The 15,347-nt window shown below is 34.0% G+C and overlaps 1 protein-coding gene across 2 annotated transcripts in view; it reads left to right on the top strand.

Moving 5' to 3' along the window:
• Nucleotides 1-6,891, top strand: part of LOC145979499 (uncharacterized) — a 50,971-nt gene extending 44,080 nt beyond the window's left edge. For both annotated transcript variants that reach the window (XM_083112433.1, XM_083112434.1), the window contains exons 7-8: nt 1,050-1,197; nt 6,532-6,891. In XM_083112433.1, the coding sequence (XP_082968559.1) occupies nt 1,050-1,197; nt 6,532-6,560 (177 nt within the window). In that variant the 3' untranslated portion in view covers nt 6,561-6,891. The remainder of the gene's footprint in view (nt 1-1,049; nt 1,198-6,531) is intronic.
• The last annotated feature ends 8,456 nt before the right edge of the window (nt 6,892-15,347 follow it).

Below are 15,347 nucleotides of genomic sequence, written 5' to 3'. Positions count from 1 at the left end.
CAGTGCATGGGTGCGTGCGCGCTTGCCTGTCTGAAGTATTAGTAATAAGTACAGATATAGTATGACTGTTGAGTAAATGAACACACTGCGAGCGAAGCGAACAAGAAAATTTTTAGAACTATTTCTTTGCAAACTGATTATGCATACTATTAATTAAACATAGCGACAGTATCCCACGATTTTTACCCTTTACAATCTTGCTTCGCTCGTTCGGCGTCCTCTTTACCTGTTCTAGCTTCAGTTAGAAAATATGCATATATATATAATGAATAATTTTAATAGTTCTAGGTTGCGACGACCAGAACATCAAATTCTTGCAATGAATGTTGGAGAGAATTTCTGAGAGACAGATTCAGGAAAATATTGCAAATAATAGTTGCATATTATTCCACATTTTGACCTGAAACATAGGAAACCACAAATATCACTTCCGCTTTTACTTGTATTTCAAAATATATGTGTCAGAGTGAATTAACATAGATTCAGTTACGTCTTTGCATACAATTTTTTAAACACTTCCACAGTGACTCAACATTTAGCCTCGCTCAATATTTATAATTTTTGATGAATTATGACAAGCCCTGGAATTTCTTTATAAGACTTTGGTCTATAAATAAATTTCATTGTTAAGATTGGTCCTTAAATTCGTCCGACAGTTCGTTATTAATAAAGTAGGAAATGTAGACTATTTGTTGTGTTGAGTTGGTTCTTTAAACAAATGATGTATTTGGAATGAATTTGTAATTTGAATCTTCTACCAATATATGTTGAAATGCACCTTTCACAAACAAGATGTTCCTTGGCGAATGCATTTCAGAGGTTGAAATACCTGTTTATATATCTTCCAAACATATTTCATTTCAGATGGTGTGGCCTCCCCGATGGCGCAGTGGTATCGTCGTTGCTTTGTAATCAAGGGGTCCCGATTTCGATACCCGGTGGAGGCACATAGTGGTTCGGATCCCACTTTAAACTGTAGGTCCAGTCCTGATTAGCCTTACTGTGCATAAAGTGGACTTAAAACACTAACTCAAATTAACTCATTTCAGATGTACTTCCATTATCAAGATGCGTCTTCTCTGCACAAACACATAGATCCTGCAATTTTACCGAAAAGTCTTTGTGGTTATTTAGAAGATTCAGAAGCTTTTGTTGATCCAGTAGAAATGGTTTCATTAAAGAGAGATAAGTTGAAAGGTGAGATTAAATTTACTCTTATAATTATAATTGAAAGAACATTCCTTCTTTTGAATGTAATTTTAATCATCAGTTCTGAAGCAGATATTCTGCAATATCAAGAATGTTTTGACCATATCGCGCCAGTATATTGCTGGTTTAGAGTAGTGACACGTTAAATATGTACTAAATTTTACTTTACAAATTCAATGCTTTAAAAATTTTGAACTTTTTAAAGTGTTTTAAATCTCAGTAACCGCTAAATGAAATCGTAAGTGCACAACTGGTTAGACGGAAATAACATAAGAGAATGGAGCTTTACTTTTTCAATATCCAAGGACTTTAAGTGCTCTCGTCAAGTTTTGACGCAGAGATAGTTTTAGTGTTCGATTATCGATTGCAACTAATTGTTTGATTAATCTAAGAAAAGTAAACAGAAACAAAGAAATTACTCTATATGAATTGCTTGCAACGAGTTTTCTTTTAACAGAGCATATGAAATCCCAAGTTCTGTTTTAGTGATATGATCCAGCATCAAGTATTGAGAAAATCAGTAAATTAATGACACTGAATGTACTAAAATCTGTATTTGTTTGTCAGAAATACATGCATAAAATTATCGTTCCTGATAATAAAATATAGCCATTTCGGCTTGAAAGTATCTATTTTATTATATGACTGAAATAACACCGTAACATTATTCTCATTAACATGGAAATGTGAAATACAATCAATTTCATAATTTATTTTTTAAAATTTAACTTAGTCGTTCATCGTTCTCTAACTAAGAAGTAGGTAGTTTACTGGAACCTCCAAACTTTCCAATCTTGCTCCTCACGCTTCATGTAAGTATAAGACTCAATTCAATAGATATATGTACAGCGTGTTCCGCTTAAAGGGATTTAGAAATAAATGCTCACCGTTTAAAAACAAAGGAACATATTGTTCTGATTTTCATTTTACAAGACACAGAAACTTTCCGAGTGTATACATCAATAGTGAATACACGAGCTTATTCATGCGCGTTAATGTCCAATGCGGGAACAAGTCTGGTACCACTCAGTACAGCAATGGACACGTGACGCGACGGTAAGAAAATGGACTATTGAGATGTCTGCAGGCAACTCAAGGAGCACACATCGAGTTGCATTGAGCATTTTCCTAAATTCGGAGAGTTTGTACGTCAAGGCATGTAAAAAGGTGTGTTAATTAACCATTAATTACAATTACAATTATCAATTATTTCTCGATCATTCTAAGCGGAACACGCTGTATGTCATCGGATATTATTTGATCAGTCCTCTTTTAGATATAATTTTAGCAAAGGCGATTTTTTACACACTTACTGTGAATTAAAGACTAACCTTGAAACTATTGATTTTTCTAATGATCTAGATACTATTGTCGAGTCCTTACACTCTTCTATACTAATAGCTGTAAACAGAAATTTTCTTAAGATGGTGTATCATAAAAAGGAACGTTGTTCTCCTTGGATAACACGTAGTATAAAACGTATGCTTAACAAGAATAAAAGGTTTTATTATAAGTAATTACATTAAAACCAATAAACTTACTTGGTATGCCAAATTTTATTTATTAAGGAAAAGACATTAAGGGAATGATCAAATATGCTAAGTGTAGTTATTATAATTATTTATATTCCTGTTTCGCTATTGACAAAACTCGTTTTTGGAGACTAATTAATGGGTCACCTCCTAAGCTGTCTACTCTTGTCACATTTGATAATAAAATATTGCATGATGAGAAGGAAATTTCTGATGCATTTATGAGTCATTTTGAGGGTAATTTTTCTAAACAGAAAGACACTGATCTTCAGGAATCTGATTGGTATTTTAATCCTATATTTCCTCCTGTAATCTGTGAGAAAGATATAATTGATGTCTTCAAGAAAATTAAGGCTAGAAGTAATTCTGGTCTCTACGATATACCGAACTATATTTTCAAAGGATGTAGTGATATACTTGCACCTGTCTTGTGCTTAATTTTCAATAAATCATTAAAAACTGGCATCTTCCCCAAATTATGGAAGGAAGTAACTGTGGTGCCAATTCAGAAGATAACTGGAAACAGCAAAATTTCTAATTACAGACCGATTACTATTGTTAATATTTTTAGTAAAGTCTTCGAATCTCTTATACACAAATCTTTATATTTTAATACTAAAAGTATAATTAAGGAATGTCAACATGCGTATATACCAGGAAGATCTACAAGTACAAATCTATCAGTGCTGATAACTGATGTTTTTCAATCGTTCTGTAACAAGAGTCAACTAGATGTTATATACCTTGATTCATCCAAAGCGTTTTATAGCATCATTCATAATTTATTAGTGCAGAAGCTCAACAATTATGGATGTGTTACTAGATATTGTGCTTGGTTCATGAGTTATCTTTGTAATAGAACATTCTGTGTAAGGATTAAATCAACATTTTCAACTGCAGGTAAAATGCAGAAAGGAGTGCCCCAGGGATCTCCATTGGGACCTCTTCTCTTTGCTATCTATTTGAATGATATTTCTAAAGTAATCAAGCATGCTAAGTATATATATTTTATGCTGATGACATCAAGATATTCACTGAAATAGACACTGATGATAGACATGTTCAGTTTCAATCTGATCTTAATGCAGTCAGTAACTGGGTGGCTAATAATCAACTTGTAATGAATACAGAGAAATCCTTTATTACCACTTTTACAAAGAAAATTCAGTGGTGTACTTATAATTATCAATTAGACTCAAATGTAGTTAAAAGAGTTGAAGTTATTAAAGATTTGGGTGTCGTTTTAGACATGAGGCTTGATTTTAGAGATCATGTATATGAAATTGCAAGAAAAGCTAGAAAGAAAAGCAGCCACTTAATTAACAAATGGTCTAATTCAAACAATCTATTATTGTTAATTCAGTTATTCACTTTGTATGTAAGGCCCATTTTGGAATACAATACAACAGCATGGAGTTTTGCATGCAATAATAATATGAGACATACTTGAAAATGTACAGAAAAGATTTTTCTCAATTTTATATTTTAAATTCAGACGATTTAGGTTATATTATGAATATTATAATTTGTTAGACAAACTTAATATTTCGTGCCTCTTGGAAAGACGAAATATAAACGATTATAATTACATTTCCAAATTAATTAATGGCAAACTTGATGTACCGTATTTATTATGTAAAATTACACTAATGACACGTCAATATGTATTCCGAAACAACTGTTCTGCAATTTCTGGCACTTCTTATTTTAGACATAATAGGTATTTTAATTTTCTTATATCCCAATACGGTCATAATCCACTGGAGCCTAGTAACCTTTTATTATGATAATAACATGTGTAAATTTTACTTTTAACGTGTTTTTTAACATATGTGATTACATTGTACGTTTTAAATTTGTATTATCTTTATTTTAATGAAATTAATCTTCTCACTATATTTTTTCATGTAGTACCTACACATTTTTTTATTGTAATATTGTGTATATGTCATATGTCATCACAAACTGCTGTATTAGTCATGTAAGCTGTTTTTCAGCACTAAAATCAAATAAATCAAATCTTCTTCACCAGTTTTTTTTTCTCGTCAATCATTCTTTCCAACTCGTCTTTTATCAGGCAGTTCTTTCTTAGCCTGTGTTCCAGCCAATTTCGTTCCTTGATTACTTCCAGCATTGAAGTTAGTTGACAAAACCAGTCCAATACAATTACATTTCTTACATTATCTGCCTATTTTATACGCTTCATTCTCCGCATTAAAGAAATTTCCAAACCATACTCCCCTTCAGGTTTCTGCACTATACAACGTTACAATGAAAAAGTAGTCCTTCAGTTCTCTGCTCAGTGGTCCACAAAATACACTTGCCTTCTATTAAAATCTCCTGTTGCCATGCCCGTACATCCATTGAACTTCTGCAGTTCTTCATTTCTTCCCAATTTCTTGTTCATGTTTATTTTCATCACTAACTAGTAATCCACTTCATCTCTTCTATCGTCCTTCTTTCTGATTATTGTTGTTGCACTAAAAAATACTCAACCTTAGAATACAGTGCACGCAATGGGATCTTTCACGAGTTGGATATCAGCCTTATAAACCGATATAAAGTACATTTTATATTGTTGCTTTTTTCTGTAGGGCAGTTATGATACTCTCTGTGGAATCTTGTATCCAATCGTTTTTCTCGTAGATTTTATTATATCAGCGATCAGCGTATGATCAACTTCATTTGCTGTCCAAAACACTTAATTGGTTTGATATGGATCTCAGCTGATTCTGCTACCTCGCCATTCTACATATCTTTCCTATAAATTCAATATTCCTTGTTTTGTCTGTAATTTCATCATCTATGACCTCCATTTCTTCTTCGCAAAGTCCAAGCAGTTACTTTAGTATTCATCCAATCATACATTCCCCTTTTATCTTGATCCCCAATTTATTTACATTTCTACCTTCTCCATTCTTGTCTTATTACTTTGTCTTCTTAGATCACTATTTAGTTTCGTGTAGTTTTCTCCTCCTTCTACATCATTTCCTTATCTTCTCTCCTTAATATTTTTCAGTAACTGTGGTATGTGCCATGGGGTCTTAACATCTTCATTTTACTTTATCCTATTTCCCTACTGCTACTTTCTGTAGGGGGATTTTAGAAACTTCAGAAATCGTATGACATTTTCTAGCTCTGTCTTTATATTTAGTGGCTCTATCTCTTTCTTTCTCGGATTCATTTATTTTCCTATTTCATGTAGTTCCTTTATGCCAGGCTTTTCATCATCTGGCATCTTATCTTCTTTAAGCGGGCGTTTATTTCACCCACCAGGATATGATCTTAACTTAGATCATATACTGCGGATATGTCTGCATCTTTGAGACATTTTCGGAAACTTTATTGTACCAAGCTGTAATTTAACTGCTTATAATTAGTGTATTTTGGAGATGTCTTTCGTGTATCTTCTTTTATATTGTTGAAATAGTGTGTTTCAAGACATCATCTGCTCATACTTCCCTTCTATGCTGCCATATCTTTCCAATTGGGTTTCCTTTCTTCCCTTCTCCTGCTACACACTTCTCGTTGCGTACGAAAATGCTATTCTCTTACAACTTTCTCTTCAATTTTGTTGTACTTCTCTTACTTTAATCCACCGTATGACACGTAAATATGTACAAAGTCCTTTTCCTTACTTTCATTCTCAACACTATAATCATACAATTTGCAGAATTCATTGATGCTACTTTTCATTTCTTATTTTTATTTCGACGTACATGTTGAGAAATTATATGATATGTTCATTAAATTATGGCAAAAAGCTATAATTTTTTCTTTCTCTTTCTAGAGATGCTTACGCACCATTACGATTCCTGATGAAAAGACCTTGATTCTTCAAACAAGCACACATTTTTGGTAACAGAATTGGCATTTCGAAAATATTCAGGTAAACCAAAAATTTCGAAAGGGAGGAGTTGCATCATCGATGTTTTTTATTATAACTACACTGAATGTAATATACTATACTAACTATAGAGTGTGTGTGTGTATATATATATATATACATTGTTACCATGCAATTATAATTTTCGAACATTAAAAGTTTGTATTCTGAAAGAATTAATTCATTTTTGCCTGTTCAATTCAGATCAAGTGTCATTATGTTGTATTATGTATTGGACAAATAAATTATTATTAATATTCACAATTTCTTCTTTCACTCTAAAATTAATAGCAAGAAATGAACATTGAAAAACAGCTGCAGACAATAATACATACACACATATAGCCTATGTGTACAATTATTTTTCGTGAGCAATAAATGAATATACATCATTCAAATAATCTACAATTGCCTCAGTAACAAATGAACCAGTTAAAAATTAGAATAGAAATATTGAGGACTGTTGTGAAATAATTCTGCAAATTTTCTGGTTTGAGTTTAGAAAGTTTGGATAAAATATAAAATTATTAAATTTACTATTTACAAAATCTTTTTTATTAATGGTTTAATATGAATATCAAAATATACATATTACCTAAGTCCATGATCTGCTTTCTCAAAAACTTTTTGATGCCTGAGAAGGAATAATGTATGTGGCCGCGCCAGAATGTATTGCGTGAGGAGGGAGGAAGGATATTTTCTGGAGGGTTGTAAGGGATTACCCTTCCACGCATTACACCCAATTGTCAACTAACGAGTTTCTGGCGTCTGGACCTGCAGCCAATATAATCTTCTATAGGGCTGTGTGTGTTGTCCGTGCTATCTTCATATGTATGCTGAGTGCCCCTTTATAGCCTTAGATTTTAGCCCAAATAAGACTAATTTAGTAATCTTACGTTACAGTTATTTTATATTAGTTAAACTTTAGTTATGGTAAGAGTCTGGACTCCTTATAGTGTGACGGGTGCAAAACTGTCTAAGTGCAACAAAAATTTCAAATTCATTCATTCTTTCATATTTTCTGGAAGCAGTCAACATTAGTCTACATGAACATTTTATTTTATTTATTTATGTATTTATTTTATTGAGAAAATTTAAGATACAGCACGTAGCCATTTTACACTGAAATCAGTTACAATGAAAATAACAAAAATAAAAATAACAAAATAAGACAAAATATTAATATAAATAAATCAAGATAGCACAATCAAATATCATTTAGCAACATATGTTCTGATGGTTGACCGAAAGGAGTCCTCTGTGGAAAATACGTACATCAGCACTTGATAGGGGATCGTTATATTGAGTGGGAAGTCTCTGGAAGAGCGATCTTTTTTGAATTTCCAGTCTAGGCTTTTTTGTGTGAAATAGATTTGTGTTGCGTGTTGAGCGCATAGGCACTCGAAAGTGGAATTCCTGGAGGAGCGTGTTGCAAAGGATTTTGCCATTCACAATTTTGTAAAGAAACTAAAATCATTCAGTAAACGGCGCTGATAGGGAGTCTGTAAGTTTAGAACGGACAGGAGATGTGGCGTTGAAAAATTGCGTAATGCGGGAACCCTGTAACGAACTATAGCATGGAAAAAGTTAAGAACAGAATGGATTCTGGAGAGCTGAGTGTGACATACCATGGACTAGACGGGAGAGCAGTATTCTATTATTGGGGATATGAATGTTTTGAAGTACAAGGTGAGGTCTGAGATGTCACTAATTTCGGTGAAACGATAGAGTAATCCTAAGAGACGCATGACCTTTTTGTGGTGCATAAAATATGTTCCTCAAATGTGAGCTTTTGGTCTAAAACAATGCCTAGGTGTTTGTGAGAGGATACTGCTTTGATATTATTGCTAAAGATGGAGTAAGATGACTTTAACAGGTTCTTTTTGAGAGAGATGGTGAGAGTAGTACATTTCTCAGGATTTAATGTAAGTTTCCATGTCAGGCACCATAGAAAAACTTTGTTATGTTATTCTGGAGAAGATGAGCATCGTTGGAAGTGGAGATTTCTCTGAAAATCTTACAGTCATATGCGAAGCGAATAATATGAACAAGAGGGGTCTTAGAACATTGCCCTGTGGTACTCCAGAAAGGACGGGAAGAAAGTTAGATAGAGTTCCTGGAAGGACCACACGTTGTTAGCGATCGCTAAGGTAATCTGTGAGCAAGTTAAGAAAGTTACCATGAATGATGAAAATATTGCATAATTTGTGATTCAAAAGACGATGACTGACAGTATCGAAAGCTTTGGCTAGATCGAAATATATAACGTCCAGTTATGAATTGTTTGAAATACATTTCATAGCATTTGAGAGAAAAACAGACAGGTTCCCAAGACAGGAACTACCAGAAAGAAAACCATGTTGATTTGAGCTAAGGTACGGAGAAACAAATTTATATAGCCTGTCTTTGATGATTTTTTCACAAATGATGAACAGCGGAGAGAGTAACGAGATTTTCCTATAGGAAGAAGCAAGGTTTTTGTTGATGTGTGAATGGGAGTGATGTTAGCTGCTTCCAAGCGTGAGGAAGGACGCCTTCCGAGAAACATATATTCAGAAAAATGCAGAGGGGATAGGAAAGAGATTCCCAAGTTTTCTTGAGGAACATGGTGTTGATATTGTCCGGCGCTAGGGCACGGTGAGCTGGTAAAGACGACAATAGACTTTTCACTTCATCGGTTGTAGTGGCAAGCTTTGTTAGAGAGGAAGAACAGAGTGATCTTACTTTTGGCAACGTTGCAAGGAAGCAGGCGGACAGAAGTTACCGTGGAAATAAGCATTTAAGCGTTCGGACCTTCGGTCACCTTTCGCACTTTCACCATTGTCTGTAATTTCAAGAGGAATTCTGCTGTTGTTTCTTCTCGAGTTTATTAGACTGAAGAAGTTATTTGGATTTTCCTGTATTGTTGCATTGATACTGTTTATGTATTCTTTGTATTTGTATCAGACTTGGTACTTTGAGTGCCGTCCAAATACAGCGAAAGTATTGTAAGTGTGCTCACTCGGAAGTCCTTCTGCAGCTCGACTGCAACTACTTGCTAGCCCTCTGCTGGGCACGTGGGACTTTTGAGACTCCACGTGTGCTTTTTCAAGGGTAAAGACTAAAATATATATATATCGGTGTCACCAACGGTTGAAATATCTTATTTTGATTTATTTTCTATAGCATCGTCATATTATAACCGATTTTTTTTTTTAATTGGTCCTAAATATAATGCAACTTCGTACGGGCACTTGGGGCCCCTGAGGACCCCAATGAATATTTCGATATATATTGTTTCTTCTCTGTATGACATATACCTAGGTATAATAACATAAATTTAAGGTGAAAACACTTATTTGAATTACAGTAATGATTTGCATGCAATGTATTAACCACCAATTTCAATGTCCTTAAAACATAACGCTAGGGTCTTAAAGGACAGCGTATTATTTCCAACGTGCCCTCAGAACGTCGAAAGCTTCCACACATGTGAAAGTGACTACATTCTTGACTTCATTCGCACAATAAAATGTATTTTTTTATCTATGGTAGGCTAGGATTTATGATTTATGTAACACAAGATAGCTAAATAACAGCTCCATGTCGAACTTGGCACCCGTTAAGCGCTGAGAAGCCAGAGCTTCAGCTTCGAACTCTAGTCAAGGCATGGATGTATCATCGTGTTTGTCCGATTCAACCACCACTGTTCCACACCATGACCCGCCACTGTAATTTATTATAACTTCATTTGCTCTTTTGCCAAACGTGCTTGCTATACTGGAATACATGAGAATGCATCCAAATCACTGAAGTTTTCCCAATTAGAAATGATGAATTGCAATAAAGCGTGGTGTTCTAAATTTAGCATGCAACGAAGCCTAGCTTCCTTGCCTTAGATGTATCCATAAAATTCCTTCTAACTTAGCATCCAGAGAACACGCATACATTGAAACAGAATTGCCAAATTTAACTCTTTTCACCTGTTACAGATATAGAATTGATATTGCAAAAATATGCAAATAATATAGTAATATAATATAAGACATAAATATTATTTAAAATAATTAAATATAAATAATTTTATGCAAGTTATTGACATGAAAATATGCAAATAGATATTTGACAATAAATGAGTAAATTCTGGCTAACATGGCGATTGTTACAAGATAAGTACTACCCTTAGTGCAATTCCAGTTCCAAATAGCACTTACAAATTGTAATATTAGTATAACTTTCAGTTACAATACTGTTACGGATATGCAGTTCAGATGTGACCATGAACGTAGGTAGTATCTAGCACTTAGTTAGAAACTGATACGACAGACCACGTAGGGTCGTACAAGTACACTGTTTCCAATTAAAATTTAAAAACGAATGTTTCTTATTCGTGTTCTTAAATTTCATCGTCGATATCTTGTTCGTAATACTCAACAATCATTGTATTTTGTATTGTCTCTGTCTCTTTCTGCATCGACAATAGTTCCATTGTTTCCGTGTATAGTTGCCATGGAATTGAAATTTTCCTCACGAGTATGAAATAACTTTACCACGATATGTATTTTAATATCCTGCCAACTCAATCTTTCATTTGTCAGAAGAATACCGCTCGGTAGATACATCTTTATCTAGTAGAGGAAAGTACAGTGTCATGCTAAATGTGCAGTCAAATAGAATGAGTATATTTTACTTACGTGAACAAACCTAATCCAGGTAAGTATAATACTTTTCTATTCATGAACGTTCGTTCTCTCGTTTAATAACAAGGAATTTCAAACCTGAACATTTCCGAAATAGTAAATGTGGTCTCTTGGGTTAGAAGGGGAATATGAATTAAGAGTGTTGAATATGAAAAGAATTAGAACTAAGAAGAGACGAATAAACAGGTTAGTGCATCATATTCGTATCCGTGGGCCACATGACGCGGATGGGAGAGGAAAGCAAGACAATTCAACAGAGGTGTTTCAATCGCCAGAGCCTGCTTAACCGTTGATGCGGAGATGTTGGTATTTGAGTGTCCTTAACATGTCATCTCTGGCACCCTGCTAATCACTTTCCGGATAGTAAGTGATGTCTCTATTTCTGTTTACATAATGTATCCACACATTCCCAACCGCCTGGGAATGTGTAGACATATTATTATTACTAAGCTTCTCACCGAAGGAAATGACTCATTCAATTTCAAGGGATCTCGTATCTCGAAGGTCATGCACAATGCACCGAATGCGTGAGTGTACATGAGGAGAGGTATGTAGTGCTCCAATAGATTAATATAGAAGCATCTCTTGTATTCTTCACAAAACGCTCTTCCCTTTCAGCAAGAAGAAACACAAAGACCTCAAATGAAAGCTCCTCGACAGCAGCCTAGTGGATAAGGCTATAGCCTTGAACTCAAGGGTTCCCGGGTTAGAACCCGATGGAGGCTTCACATCTGTTTTTGCTTTCAGTATTTTGTTTATATTTGAATCATAATCGTAAATCATTCTTGCAGTAACATTTGTGTTCTACATTAAATTTCGTTGCATTGAAATATTTGTATATCTGAGCCATTCCATGTGAAAATGGACAAACAAGGTTCATTTTTATTATTCAAAGTATCACCTATAATGTATGAAATTAAAGGTAAAACGGCAGAATTTGGAATTATGGATACAAACATTAGTTTCATGGCTTTTAAATAACATATTGTTTCAAGCCTATTAGTTTTTATAGTGGAAGTGGGATGTTTCCACTTCATTTTATTTCATTATGATATAGCAATATACCATAAGTAAACTATATTAATTGTAATTCCGTTCTAGTCGTATTTGTCTCATGTTCTATCTTGAGCTCTTAAATATTCTACTTCATTTCTGAAACATACGTTAGTTTGAAGAATCTATTTATGATAATTTTGGTAGCCATCGCATTGTTCCATAATCCTCATGTGCATGGTGAAACGGTGTCATACTCTCTCACTACCGTCGTCTTAAGTTTACCCATAATGCTAACTCTTCAGTAGTCGGGGCATGAGATTCAAGACACTCAAGGTTCGGGTATATGTTACCAGTTGAAAGGAGTAGCCCAAGGCTTGACCAGAGCGATACACAAGGATTGACTTTAACATATCAAATTTTATTCATCAACAAGGTTTAGAAAGAAACAGAAAGGTTTTGAGTTTAAAGTACGGTTACATTTGGCATGGGGCCAACACCCCCACCCTGGGAAAAATTATTCCCGGACGGAAACATCTGACGACGAACTGGCGAAAGAAAAGGACAATGATATATGGAACTTGGAATGTAAGGAGTTTAAATAGAAAAGAGGTAGAAATTGGCTCTGAAATGAAAAAGACAGGAATGAAATACTTGGCAGTAACAGAAACTAAGAAGAAAAGACAGGGATGTATAACATTAGAGGATGGATATATGCTAATATATAGTGGAGTACCAAGATCTGAGAGGGCAAGAGCAGGAGTAGGTTGTATCATTCACAAGGACAATATTAAAAACATAACTAACTGGACAGCTATTAACGAAAGAATTATGATAGTATCCATTAACGACGATAACTATGAAAGGAATTTAATAATAGTGTATGGACCTAACGAAGATGAAACAGTTGAGAAAAGAGAGACTTTTTATGAAGAACTCCAGAGTACCATAGATGATTCACAATAGGAAATATCATCATTCTGGGAGATCTTAATGCAAGAGTAGGCAACAATCCAGAAGAGGCTGAGATGGTTATTGGCAAATACGGTGAAGAACACTGTTCAGACAATGGACAAAGACTGATAAATCTTTGTATTGCAAATGACCTTATAATTACAAATACAAAATTCGACCATAAAAAGATACACCTATATACAAGAGCTGAACCCTCTAAGAACGAAAAATCAATAATCGACTACATAATCATAAACAGAGACCAAATGAAATATGTAAGAGATGCAAGAGTTTGGAGAGGCCCGGAAATTGGCAGTGACCACTATCTTCTTACAATGAAATTAGTAACACAAGTTAAAGAAAAGAATCTTAAGACAAAGAAAAAACATGTGTCAGAATCCCTCAAAAGTTATAAGTTGAAGGAGAAGAAATATCAGGATATCTATAAAGAGAAAGTCAAGGATAAAATAGAAAAGCTAGGGACAGGAAGGGATACAATAGATTTGGAAGAAAGTTGGATGAATTTCAAGAAAATAGTGCTAGATGCAACAAAGGAAGTATGTGGCACATACAGAATAGGAATAAAGAAGAAGAGGACCCAATGGTGGACAGAGGAAGTAAGAGAACACGTGAAACAAAAGAAACAAGCATGGCATAAATATTTAACAACAAAAGACAAAGAAGACTACCAAAAATACAAATTGGAAAGACAACGTACTAAAGAAATGGTCATTCTTGCAAAGAAAGAAGCATGGGAAGAATTTGGTAAATTTATGGAAAATAATTATAAAGAAAACAAGAAACTGTTTTATAAAGTGTTAAAAAATATGAGGAAAGATAAAGAATGTCCACTGAAATTCATCAAGGATAAAAATGGGAAAATGTTAACAGAAGAAACAGAAGTTATGGATAGGTGGAAGGAATATTTTATGGAATTGTTATAAGGTACAAATATGGAGGAACAAGCTGATGAAACAACTCTAGAAGTTATATTGGAAGAATATGACACAATTAAGGAAGAAGAACTTAATAATGCCTTAAAAAAGGTAAAAATCGGTAAAGCTGCAGGTCATGACAGGATTACACCAGAAATGGTTAAATATATGGGAAGTATAGGAAAGAAATTATTACTCCATACTATTAACCTTGCTTGGAAATACAAAAAGACACCAAAAGACTGGAGAATTGCAGTGATCACACCAATATTCAAAAAAGGAGACAACCGATTATGTTCAAATCACAGAGGAATTTCATTGTTGAGTGTCCCAGGTAAAATCTATGCAAGAATATTGGAATACAGGCTCAGGCAAGAAATTGAACACCAACTAGAAGAAAGCCAAAGTGGATTTAGACCAAATCGAAGCTGCCAGGACTTAATTTTTACACTAAGACAAATATCAGGAAAAGTGATAGAATATAATAAAGAAATTCATATGTGTTTCATAGATTTGGAAAAGGCATTTGACAGGGTACCTTGGATTAAATTATGGGAAGTGCTGCAAAGAAGAAAAGTGAATGATAACCTGATCGCTAGCATACAGAGCTTTTACAATAACTGTTGTACCTACATCCGTACAAGTAACATAAAATCTAATGAATTTTATACATCAACTGGAGTAAGAAAAGGCTGCATTTTAAGTCCACTTCAGTTCATAATTTTAATTGATGAAATTACAAAAATTTGCAAAAGAAAGAATTAACCCTTTACTGTTAGGAATTGGCTCATGAGACCTGTACAAATATCAGAACTAGCTTTTGAAGACGATCTCGTTTTATTTGCAAAAACTGAAAAGGACTTACAATATAATTTAGATGTATGGAACAGAGAACTACAAAAGGTAAATATGAGACTTAACACCAGTAAAACAAAAACAATGATAATAAGTAGAGAACATAGAACTCATACCATTAAGATAGAAGGCGAGAGCTTGGAACAAGTAACAAAGTTCAAGTATTTAGGCTCTATAATAAGCAGCAGTGGGAAAATAGATGAAAAAAGTAAATAATAGAATTGCTGCAGCAGGAAGATTATATCATGCTCTAAATAGAAACTTCATAAATAAAAAGGAAATTACGAAGAAAACAAAGTTGACA

This window comes from Lepisma saccharinum, chromosome 26 (genome assembly GCF_977018435.1).
Source record: "Lepisma saccharinum chromosome 26, izLepSacc3.1, whole genome shotgun sequence".
In the NCBI taxonomy this organism is placed as follows: domain Eukaryota; kingdom Metazoa; phylum Arthropoda; class Insecta; order Zygentoma; family Lepismatidae; genus Lepisma; species Lepisma saccharinum.
The sequence above is the reverse complement of the archived record's forward strand: the minus strand, read 5'-3'. Positions and strand labels throughout refer to the sequence as shown.